Here is a 12,160-nt window from a genome sequence, read left to right as displayed (position 1 = left end):
CGGATATTGTAAGTTTCATGAAAGGGATCCAGTCGTCTCCACGATAGCCCCAAAGGCTGCGCCGCTTGACGATCTCTATTTGTCTCACGAAGTTGCCTTGAGCCTGTTTCTGTAGGCAAGTTCAGCCACGGTATACCTTATGCGTCACCACAATGCATACGTTTAACTGATCTGCAAATGCGTCCATGTCTGACTCATCAAAGCCGCGAGGGACAGCGACATAGAAGTAAGGAAGGAACCCAGTGACATATGCGAGTACGCTGTTTCCGTCCTGCAAGGTGATTTGAGAGCTACGTAAAGGCACAAGTATAAAGGAGGTACCTCGGTCACCCCAAACAACCTCAATACGATAGACCCATTGCTGTAGTCCGTTGCTTCGTCGATATCAATTGCTGAAAAACTGAAAGGAGTAGCACCGTAAGTTGATGAGTGAGGCAACATGTGTACACACCGATACTATTCCGCTTCTCATTAATGGATGGAAGATTCGGACGGGCCCAGCTATCAGCCCCACCCTCTGCAGCTGTTCGAACTATCAATAATCAAAGTGCTGGAGAATTCTCCATGCTACATACCAACACCGTCATGTGCTCTGTCCTGACTCAGCTGTTCCAATACGTCTGCAAAGGATGAATCATGCGTTTTCTGGGAGTTGGATAGAGCTAATTTGCGCCTTTTCGCGGCAGGTTCTGAGTTTACATCCGGCTTGGTACTGTCAAAACATATATCTGAGAGTAAGGACGTTTGTGACGCGCTCTCATCCTTACCGCGTGCGCGCCATTGGCTGATTTTGCCGTGTGGAATTCGTCGGGCCAACCATCGTCACGTTTCAGTAGATGAGAGGAAGAGTACAGACAACGGCGTGCCACAAGCGTGCCGAGTAAATATAGTCGATGTAGATCTGGTCACTAATAAGACTTGAAGGCACGCGTTTTGAGTAGAAACACGTATGGTCGTATTTGTTCGCTTATGTACACAATTCGTCATGGTCCACAAGTTCGACATACAATGGCTATCTACTATAGACTAGTCCATGTACAATAACAAAGAATCATTGGTATAGTTGTAACTGTTATCCCCAATTCTACGCGAGTCCATGGGCCTTGAACTTACATCGAGCACATTATGACAGGAAGAGCTCTGTGCAGATTCTCATCGTATCTGCAGGACTCTTAACAGTATGCCCGACAGTGCGAGAATCGCTGAAGATCTCGTAATCGTTACCCCCCCTTCACAGAAATTGTCAAGGGGACAAAATTTCGCCTAGTAAGAAATTCGACTCTTACCTTGCTCGTCTTGTCCCCGAAAAAGTGGATTTCTTCGAAGTTATCTTTCTCGACATGTCTAAGGCAGTAAGTCTTGTCCCACCCGTGTGGAAAGACATCAAATGATATCTGGCCACCGATAGAGAACGTTAGATTCAGTCGTTTGAATTTCTCCCGGAGGATTTCCACAAAGTCGGCCCTAACGTGGTGTTCCTGCAGAGAATCAGTGAGTATGATAATGAATGATTTTCTAATGTTGCTACCTTGTCATAAGCCTCGAAATCATTGCGTTCCTGGACACTGCGGAGTCCAGGGGTGTTCATACAAGTTCAGGGAATAGCACGTAAGTGAACCCACGTTGCATTGCGGCCAATAGGGCTGACGTTGATCATGCCCTTGCGGAATTCGACGAACGTTCCACTGAAATTTGCAAGTGAATGGGCTGATCGACAGCCAAGGATCATAGAAATTCACCGTTTGATCGGGATGTTCATGTCAGCAATGTAGTGCAAGATGAAGTTGACCAGCTCCTGATAGTCCTTTTCGCCTACCGTTTTGATGAAGGACTGCGACTCCAGCGGCTTTCCGAGTCGATACGCGGTAAGGCCGTTCTCAGCGAACCCAAAGTCGAACTCCTCCAGAACTACGAATGCGTGTGAGTATCTTAGCAGTCAATGGGACGAGTCTCGCACCATTGAAATCGCCAATACTGAGCTGTTCAGATATCTTGACGAGATCAGACCCGCCAACAAAGCCTATAGCGACCTGCTTTCTGAGGTCGCGCAGGAGTTGAATTATTTCTGGAGATGCCCCCTGTCGCGAGATCTCGACATCAAGTGTGGTAGTCGTCGGGAAGCTGAATTACCTTACGTGGGGGCGATAACGTGTCATCGACATCGAACAGCACGAGCTTCTCGACTGGCCGTTCTGCGAAATCTGCAGACACCATGATGATACGGTTGTAAAACTATTTTGGTAGCCAATCAGTCTAGGTACTAAATTCGGTTATCTCCGAAATAGTATGGCATTAGTGACTCTTACAGTGACAGTCATCTTAACGGGTCCGTGGTTTGCCCTATATTACCATTATTTTTGCTCAGATTTTGTCAACAGACTCATAACAAAACCAGCGCAAATGGCCCAGAGATACCATGTCTTTTCGTTGCCTCCCGAATTGCTGGAGACCCTTACACCTCGGAATCTAATCAGTCGACCACCCCCGGAAGTCTCGACTCTCGTACAAACAGCTCCTCCAGTATCAGACAACGCGAGAGCGTGTAACATTTGTCTTGGAGCGACATTTGCAGACGTAACTGAGCAACGATCTCATTTTCGATCCGATTGGCATCGATACAATGTAAAGATTCGCCTGAGGGGCGGCAGCCCTGTGACGGAGCCAGCCTTCGCGCAGCTTGTTGACGGTAGGCACTTCCAACTGCTCGTCATTCACTTTGACTAAGCCTGTCCTGTATAAGCTAGGGCTTGAAGATTCCCTTTCAGGGTCTGCATCATCTGACGAGAGTTCTGATGATTCCGATGCAGTCAAGGCCCTCGTCAGCAAAATCAAGCCAACGTCGAGATCGCCTTCGCCCAGCGAGGAGCGACAAACACCACTTACAGCGGTTTCTTGGTTTCATTCGCCTCCATCCACTCAAATCGGGGTGTACAGAATGCTATTTCCAACGGATACCCCTGCTCCGTCGTACTTGACGGAGCTGAAGAAAATTCAAGAACGTGTGAAAGGTGGACGCAAGTGGGCTATGTTTATGGTTGCCGGAGGTCACTTTGCAGGCGCAATAGTGGAAGTCAGTAGGCCTGCAGAAGACCAGGATTCCACTGTCTCTGCAAAGGCGAAGAAGAAACCGCCAAAACCCAAGCCGCAGATGTCAATCTTGAAACAGAAGACATTTCACCGTTACACTAGTAGGTATACTTATGATCGTCTTATTCGTTATACTGAAAATTCGCGTCTAGCTCGCCGCAAACAAGGTGGTTCGCAATCGGTAAATGACAATTCCAAGGGTGCTGCCATCAGTGCAGGTGCCATGCTTCGTCGTTATGGCGAGCAAGCTCTCCGAGATGTGAGTGGGCCTTACTTTTTCTCGCTATAGCTAAATATGCACTCCTAGGACATTCGCAACCTTCTTCTTGACTGGGCTGATGACATTCAGGACTGCGAAAGAATTTGGTTACGTGCTAGTGTCTCTAATAGGCGGATCTTCCTCGACTACGAAAATTGCGTCATCAACAAAGGAGACGATCGTCTGAGGACCTTCCCCTTTCCAACGCGCCGACCCGTACGTTTTTCTTTGGCGCGTCGCTTGCACGATTCTTATTTTTCTACTTTACAGACTCAATCTGAGCTTGTGCGATGTCTCCTGGAGCTCACCCAAGTGAAGACATCACACCTTACAGAGGAAGCGCTTCGAGCGCAGGACGAAGCGTTGCTTGCCTCCTTGCCCAAGCCCAAAGTTACGCCTTCCACCGCGCCCGCTGCGGCGCCCGAAAAGGCAAAACCACAACGATTGACTAAAGAGGAGGAAGCCTACCGTGAGAAGTGGTCTCGATTACTAGATATGATTAGCAAAGGTCGTTCAGAGCCTCTCAGATCCTTCTGGGAGCGCGAAGGCGCTTCCCTCGGTGGCGTCGATGCCCTAATACCGGAATGGACAGGGGATAGGCGCGCATCGTTGCTCCAGGTCGCTGTGCAATCAGGCCAGGAAGATGTTACACGCTGGCTACTGTACGAACTGCACGCCAATCCAACTATCATCATTCCGTCTTCAGACGTGTATCAGGCAGACAAAGCCGCGAATGAATCTGACGCATCGGACGCGCCTCCTCTACAAGGGGCAGGTTCGCGTCGTACTGCCTATGACTTGGCCCGTACAAGAGCAGTCCGTGACGTCTTTCGCCAGTGCGCGGGAGATCACCCTGACTGGTGGGACTGGTTTGGGGCGGCACGTGTCCCGAGCACCTTCAACAAGGAAAAGGAAGAAGCGAGGGACGAGAAGAAAAAACAAAGGAAGAAAGGCCTGAAAGAGAAAATGCGGGAACGGGAGGCCAGAGAGAGAGAACGGGAGGGTAAACAGTCTGACGTCGATGACGAACAGGTGGAGACAAAGCCGGAGCCTCGCTCTCAAGACCCTACCGCTTCCCGAAAACTCGGAGGTTCGTCTGGCGCAGCTGATGGCGTTCTCGGTTTAACTGTTGAGTTGAGGGCAAAGGTGGAGCGGGAACGAAGAGCCCGTGCGGCTGAAGCACGGTTGAAAGTTCTTACTGGAGCGCGATAGTAGATGCAGTCAATAATTTTACAAGTCTGATGGAACAAAATTATATAACCGAAATGAATGAGAATGGATAGTATTGGGCCACATATGCCAGTGGGATCCCTGCCCTGGCCAACAGACTCTGGTGAGTGCACTGCTGAGGTATGGGTGTCAAAGCAAGCTTTTTTGTTGACTGACTGCCATGGGGCACAGTGCTTCATATATAGTGTGGATACAGATGTGACTTCCAACACTTCAGAATTTGCTAAGCCTAGAGATGTCCTGTGAAGAACGACCATTACTCAAAATTGTGTTCAGCCAAGGATGATGCCACGAGTGTCAATGACCCGGGTAACGAGTCTGCCAGCCTAACTGTGATGGGAGTGTTGGAGTCAGACACAGTCAGTCATACTACAAGCGCAAGCGCCAACGCTGACTACATCAGGAAAACCCTCCCCCAGGAAATTACTTTAAACTATGATAATTCTCGGTAATCCTCTTGAATTATCTCAAATTATGGGCTTTAGAATGATTACTTAGTTTAGAAAGACTTTTTTACTCCCTTGTATATAAAGGATAATTATCATGAATTCAAAGGCAATATCGAGAAATTCAGAGAATATATTTCGAACGTAGCATAGCGAATCGCGCACATTAGATGGTATTACGAGCAAAAAAGACTAATATTTGATCAAAGGATATACATAACACAGCCAACTTGGAGGACTAGGCAAATTAAGGTGTGATACACGAATCTGGGATGTTTACAGGTATAGATCAGCATGAATACAGGACCTAATCATCTGCCATTCCATCCAGGTCGAGTAGCCCCAGTGCATCTCGATGCTCATTAACGAAATGATCGTTCCCCTTCCGTTTCAAGGTCCTTCGAGTAGCAGAGTCAGTATCCGAGTTGAAATGGCACCATGAATACCTGTAAAACTTACTGTACAGCTTCGTAAATATCAGCCATCATGCAATGAAACTTTCCCGGTGCATCCCGCTTCAAGTCCTCGAGGAACTTGACATGAAACACATACGTCTCGCTGAATTGATTCCCTGTAAAGTTAAACTTCCCTGGTGAGCCGAGTGTCTTCCAGAAAAGGGCTGCATAGACCTGTAAAACGAATCAATATAGCACAGAGATTGGTAGAAAGGATGGTACCGCTGTTGCCACAAGTGCGAGTAACGGAATGGGGCATTCAGGACGATTGCCCTTGTTGTTCGCCAGTTTGGCAAAGCGCTCGACGAACTTGATGCCGATAGACTTCGGACCGCTAAAGACTGCCTCGTATATGAGAAAGATCAGCAGGTCACCCTGGTAGGGTTTTTTGCCTATGGGTGAAGCATCGTCGTTCAACTGTTGATGAAGAATGTTAGTCAGAGGCTAGCAGCGAAGACCGAAGGACAAATTTACTTACATCAAACTTCAATGCATAGATATACGCATGCTGCTCCATCAATTTCTTTGCCTTGACCACATTATTGCTGAGCCGAAAGTAAGTATCAATGTTGGTGCACGCGGCGACTTTAAGGTCACGGCGCAGTAACGGAATGCGAGGCTCCACCTCAAGTAATGAAAGATAGTTAAAACATAAGAAAAATTGAGACACGCAAAGGACTTACTAAACTAGCGAGGTGAGCCGCATACTGCGCATCGGTTTGAAGACGTTCTTTGATGGCGTGTACTCCACGATTCGCAGCCACTGTTAGTAGAGACTGCAGTGCAACTTGGTTTTTGTCGACTAGCTCAGGATAAGCATCGACAAAGATGATGTAACCTTTGGCATCAATAATCGCATCCCGCACTACTCGCCGAGTCTCGTTATTTTGATCAAGTAATTTGACATGTCCCTTCTCCGTTCGAACGAGAGCAGCAACGGTCTGAGCCGATCGAGTCAGTGCAGAGTTGGGTTCCGGAGCACCTTCGACATCGCTAGAGTAAGGCTCAGAGGACTCGCCACAAGCAGTAGTGGTTCCGTCAGTGGACTCAGCGTTGTCGAAATCGCGCCAGGTTGGAATCTAAAGATTGTGTCAGTTCAATACATAGTATACACCATGACTCACCTCTGCAGCTTGTTTGGCATCATGGGCAGACTGGGTTTTGCCACGGGATTTAACCTGCGTTGACTTCAAGTTGACTTTAACGTTGCCGACAAGCGAAGGGACCTTGAGACACGCCGTCACCGTGACTGTGGTGAGTACTACAGCTTATATTGAAGTAAACAACTTTCACTCACCTCGTCAGAGAGCATCATGGCGGTTGACTCCAGATCCCCAGGCTCACCCTCACTCTCCTCACGGTCAGCGTCAGAATCGCTACCATTTTCCTCCTCCTGATCTTCGTCAGACTCGAATAACGCAGAGACGTCACGCATGGCGTATGTGCGACAGAGTTTGCGAGGACGACCATAAATGGCTGTCACGTGTACACGGTCATGTGAGTAAGTTACGCCATCATCATCATGACTAACCTTGAGGCCTCTGAGGCTTATCACGTTCCAAGTCCGCAAGGCTGCCATCAGATTCTTCGCCATCCTCCTCCTCGTCTTCTGTAACACTGGCGCTGGTATGTTTGCGCTCTATCATGGGCCACTAAGGTTAGTACCAATGTTTATGTTTCATTTGTGACTCACTCAGTTTCGCAGGTACTAAACCTTTGTTGCTACGAGCAAGGCTGGCAGTGGTTGGCGCGGGATCTACTTTCAAGTTTGTGCGCGGCACATTAACTGATTCGAGGTGAGTAGTTGGCTTATATGGCATCAAACAAAGATCACCGATGCTGATCTTTTTCTCTTTGACTTGTTTAGGCTTCGCAATGGCAGCTGATGGTGGGTCTGGAGACGCCTCAAGTTGACGAGCGACTTTCCTTGCCGACTTAGTAGGCATCCATACTCAAGTTGGAGGTGAGTATCAATTTTCGGTCAAGACTCGCATGCTTACCTGCATTTTCCATAGCCTTTTTCTTTGCATTTCGCGGCTCTATGGACACCCAGTGAGTCTACTACGCTGATGGTGAGTTGTTGGCGTGGACTCGTCACTCACCACGAGACTGAGGAGGTGCGGACATTGTATATAGATTGAAAGGTGCGACAACAAGCTAACGAAGAACGTTGGAAGGAAAAAGAGTCGAGCCTCAGACTCGGAGGGCTCCGTGAAATTTTAGTGCGTGGCCCCAGTTTCAAGGGGCGTCGCCCAGGGAGGCAGTTGAAATGGTGAGCTCATTCCATGCGCCCAGGTTCATATAAGCTGACACTCGTTACCTCAGGTGTTCATTTGTAACTTTGTTTTGAAATTTTCAAAGGACGGCCAGGATTGTCTGGCGCTTATCAGTGCTGGAATCAACAACCACATCACGGCCAACCAGCACTGGAATCAACAACCGCGTCACGGCCATCCAGCACTGGAATCAACAACCGCGTCATGGCCGACCAGCACTGGAATCAACAACCGCGTCACGGCCATCCAGCACTGGAATCAACAACCGCGTCATGGCCGACCAGCGCTGGAATCAACAACCGCGTCATGGCTGACCAGCGCTGGAATCAACAACCGCGTCACGGCCGACCAGCTGGTTGTACAGGCCCTGGATTACCTGAACCCCCCTTGATTAGGTTAGTGGGATGTCCTCATGGTGCTGTCGTTACGGTCTCACTCCCCAGAAGTTTTCGCTCCCTGGAAATTTTAGCATCGCGCACTCAAGGTATATCGTCTTACAAGGTGTATTGTTCATTGGAGACTGATCCACCTCCTCTACTCTAGTTCTACTCACACTCAAGGCCCTTATCTCCAAGATCGCAGCAACATAGCTATGTCCACTCAATGCCCTGCTTGTTCCCGTGACGATTTCACGGTAACTGGTCTCAGTCAACATCTGGCCAAGAGCCGCAACCCACATTGTCGAGCACTGTACCATCAGTCGCGCTCCCAAGTACATACCAGGGACCAACGAGATGAGCCTGACGAGCCGACTGCAGAAGACGAGCCTGGGTACGAGGTTGACGAGTTTGGGTATGAGATTGACGAGCCTGGGTACGAGGTTGACGAGCCTGGGTACGAGGCTGAGGCTGGGGGCGAGGCTGAGGCTGGGGACGAGGATGATGATGAGGGGTGGAATTTTGAACCTGAATGGGAGCCTCCCGTTGAAGATCGAGTCGAGGACGCGACCATGGATGCCATCAAGGATTTGGCCGATGAAGATGAAGCTGGCTGGGAAGATCAACGCCGTGCTCACCAGGATATTCAAGCACGTGTGCAAGGGCAGCGTGGTTGCGTGGTGGTGCCCTACCCAGATCTGCGTGCTGGTCAGCAAATAACACACGGTTGTGCTGCAAACGCAGAATACGAGGCGCATCTGGCCAATGAGGAGGAGAATGTGTATCACCCTTTTGCATCCAAGATGGAATGGGAGGTCGCCAGATGGGCCAAGCTTCGTGGTCTGAGTTCGACGGCATTGTCAGATTTGCTTGCAATCGAGGGGGTGAGTTGGATACTATTTGTTCCGAAAGTTGTTGTACTAACTAATGATTTTGATTCTCAGATCAGTGAACGCTTATCACTCTCGTTCAAGAATGCGAATGAGCTGAACGCTATTGTCGACCATGGGCTTCCGACTGGCCGTCCTAAGTTCAAACGTGAGCAGATCGTGGTCGCTGGAGAAGCGTTTGACATCTATTATCGCGACGTCATCGAATGTGTCAAGTCGTTGTATGGTGATCCGGACTTTGCCAAATATCTAGCATTTGCGCCTGAGCGGCATTATTCTGATGAAGACGAGACGATTCGTCTCTTTCATGATATGCACACCGGCAAATGGTGGTGGGATACACAGGTACGAATGACATTATGTCTGTATGAGATATGATACTTACAATACTTTAGAAAAAACTCGACAAGGATAATCCAGGCGGCACCATCATTCCCATCATTATCTCGTCCGACAAAACACAAGTCACATTGTTCCGCAACAAGTCCGTCTATCCTGTGTATCTCACCATTGGCAACATCCCGAAGGAAATACGACGCAAGCCTTCGCGTGGGGCACATATACTTCTAGCTTATTTACCTTGTACACGCCTTCAGCATATCACCAACAAAGCTTCACGCCGCCGGACTTTGGCAAACCTTTATCACGCATGCTTGCGTCGTGTTCTCGCTCCGCTGAAGTCCATAGGAGTAGATGGACTTCGTATGGCTAGTGGGGATGGTGCCCTCCGCCGTTGCCACCCATTATTTGCCAGCTTTGTGGGTGACTACCCAGAACAGCTTCTTGTGACTGGGATCAAGTTTGGAGAGTGCCCAAAATGCGACGTGGACGCGGACGACACGGGTAGCAACACGGCTCCTTTTCATCTACGGAATCTAACCAAGGTGCTAGATGCCCTCGCTGCCCTTGACGAAGGGAATCTATCATTTGTACGTGCTTGCGCGGCAGCAGGCATCAAGCCCATTGTCCATCCTTTCTGGGAAGATCTCCCATTCACCAACATATTCCGTGCAATCACACCAGACGTGTTACATCAATTATATCAAGGCTTGATAAAGCATCTCTTAGGTTGGTTATCAGCCGCGTGCGGAGGAGCCGAAATTGACGCTCGGTGTCGCCGTCTTCCTCCCAATCACCATATACATTTGTTCAGCAAGGGTATCACCTGCTTGTCGCGTATAAGCGGAACTGAACACGCTCAAATCTGCCGTTTTCTCCTTGGCATCGTCATCGGCATCCGTTTGCCCAATAATCTAAATGCGGGCCGTCTTCTACGAGCAGTGCAAGGCCTACTGGACTTCCTCTATCTTGCTCAATATCCATGTCATAGCTTGGAGTCACTACAGCTCCTGGATGACGCACTCGACCTTTTCCACAAGAATAAGGATATCTTCATTGACCTCGGTATCCGTTCTAATTTCAATTTACCTAAACTGCATGCCGCTCGCCACTATTCTGCCATGATTATGATGTTTGGTACGACGGACAACTATAACACTGAGTATACCGAACGACTTCACATCGATTTCGCGAAGGACGCTTACCGTGCTACAAATCACAAAGATGAATTTGTGCAGATGACGCGGTGGCTCGAGCGCAAGGAGAAGATTATGCGCCATGACAAGTATATCAACTGGCGATGTGCTGGTGCCGAAGAGACTATGCCTTACCATTCGCGCCCCCCCAATATGACTTTTCGTCGGCTTCAATCTGTTTCAAAGCACCCTACTGCAAAGGCCGTCAGTATAGACAAGCTCATCGAAGATTACGGTGCTACCTATTTCCGTGAAGCGCTTGCACGCTATATCACTCAACTCAATCATGCCAGTGATCCTATCCCCCTCCGTAGTCAAACACTGGATGTGTTAGCGCAGGACGTCCATTTCCCATTCCGAACTCTCCCCGTTTTTCACAGGGTAAAGTGGCTCTCAGTAGACGCTCGTGGTCACGGTGATGCAACAGCCACGTTGGACTCTGTACATGCCAGACCACAATGCAACTCAGGGTCGAGTCTGCGGCCTCGCCGTTCAGATACTGCTCTGGTGAGTATTTCTGGGAATCCAGATGTTGTTAGTATAGAAGGTACGTTTCGCCACCACTATTTGCTAAGGATGGAGTCACTCACAGTCGTCTGAATCTAGGAGTCCGCGTTGGGCAAGTGCGAGTCATTTTCTCGTTACCCTCAAAATCAGTTCCACTCCTGTTTTCGCCAACAGTCAAGGTTCCCACTCACTTCGCTTACATCGAATGGTTTGAACCATTCACTTCGGTTCCCGATCGACATCACGGACTTTACAAGCTCTCGCGATCATTGCGCGGTGGTGAAAAAGTAGCAAGTATCGTGCCATTGGCCAATATTGTGCGTAGTGTCCATCTGATGCCGAATTTTGGAGCTGTTGTCCCGCGAGAGTGGACGAGTGATACGGTTCTCGATAATTGTAATACTTTTTGGTTGAATTCATACATAGATAGATATACTTTTTCTTTATTCAAATGATTATCGAGAATCTCATTGTGCTTTATCGTCTTTCAGCTAGTTTTATCTTAATACTTGTAATTACATAGAATTCTCTGAATTACATCGTTTTATCAAAATTATGTGTTTTTTCCTCCGGGAGGTTTTTCCTGATGTAGTGACTAATGGCTGGAACGGAGGTTATTTGTCAGCAACAGCGCTGAGCAAGAACAAAGTCAAACCTTAGAGCTTATGGACCAGTAACTTCATATTGGCGGATCAGAGTATATACTATACATGTACCTTACAAATGAGTCAGTTCAATTAATACCAAAGTCTTCCCTAGTCTTCTCTAGCTACTAGAACTCATAACCACAGGGAGTTGGTCTTGAATGATTATGTAACACTTCACAGACAATGTGGTATGTTTTGGCAGAGGCGAGAATCAACAACACCCTGCCATGGTTTTAGTCATTAGATATTTGAGGGAATTCGGTCAGCAATACATGGCGAAGACATTAGTCATCCTCGGAACTGCAGTGACAAGGTGGTCATGAATGTTTACCTATGTTTATTTCTGTCATGAAAAACACTGTTCAACTTTTTCAATCACCAAACTTCTGTTAGATGTCTGAGGTTGCTGGGCCCTCATATCTTCTCCTTTCCCCCATGAAATCCCTAATAT

At 48.4% G+C, this 12,160-nt stretch overlaps 2 protein-coding genes across 2 annotated transcripts; one reads left to right on the top strand and one right to left on the bottom strand.

Moving 5' to 3' along the window:
* Positions 1 to 5,246: 5,246 nt before the first annotated feature.
* Positions 5,247 to 6,246, bottom strand: DFJ58DRAFT_828896 (uncharacterized protein). The gene is made up of 5 exons (XM_041392207.1): positions 6,161 to 6,246; positions 5,956 to 6,102; positions 5,700 to 5,894; positions 5,482 to 5,651; positions 5,247 to 5,420 (listed from the first exon to the last, which is right to left on the bottom strand). Exons 2-5 carry the CDS (start codon positions 5,992 to 5,994, stop codon positions 5,330 to 5,332), a joined length of 495 nt encoding a protein of 164 aa, XP_041234915.1. The 5' UTR covers positions 5,995 to 6,102; positions 6,161 to 6,246; the 3' UTR covers positions 5,247 to 5,329.
* Positions 6,247 to 8,702: 2,456 nt separating this feature from the next.
* DFJ58DRAFT_711729 (uncharacterized protein) lies at positions 8,703 to 11,615 on the top strand (the record flags this gene model as incomplete). Its single annotated transcript, XM_041383842.1, has 4 exons — positions 8,703 to 9,014; positions 9,075 to 9,365; positions 9,416 to 11,102; positions 11,162 to 11,615. 4 exons carry the CDS (start codon positions 8,703 to 8,705, stop codon positions 11,515 to 11,517), a joined length of 2,646 nt encoding a protein of 881 aa, XP_041234914.1. The 3' UTR covers positions 11,518 to 11,615.
* Positions 11,616 to 12,160: the final 545 nt, after the last annotated feature.

This window comes from Suillus subalutaceus, assembly GCF_016647625.1.
Source record: "Suillus subalutaceus strain FC151 chromosome Unknown DFJ58scaffold_480, whole genome shotgun sequence".
Classification (NCBI taxonomy): Eukaryota; Fungi; Basidiomycota; class Agaricomycetes; order Boletales; family Suillaceae; genus Suillus; species Suillus subalutaceus.
The sequence above is the reverse complement of the archived record's forward strand: the minus strand, read 5'-3'. Positions and strand labels throughout refer to the sequence as shown.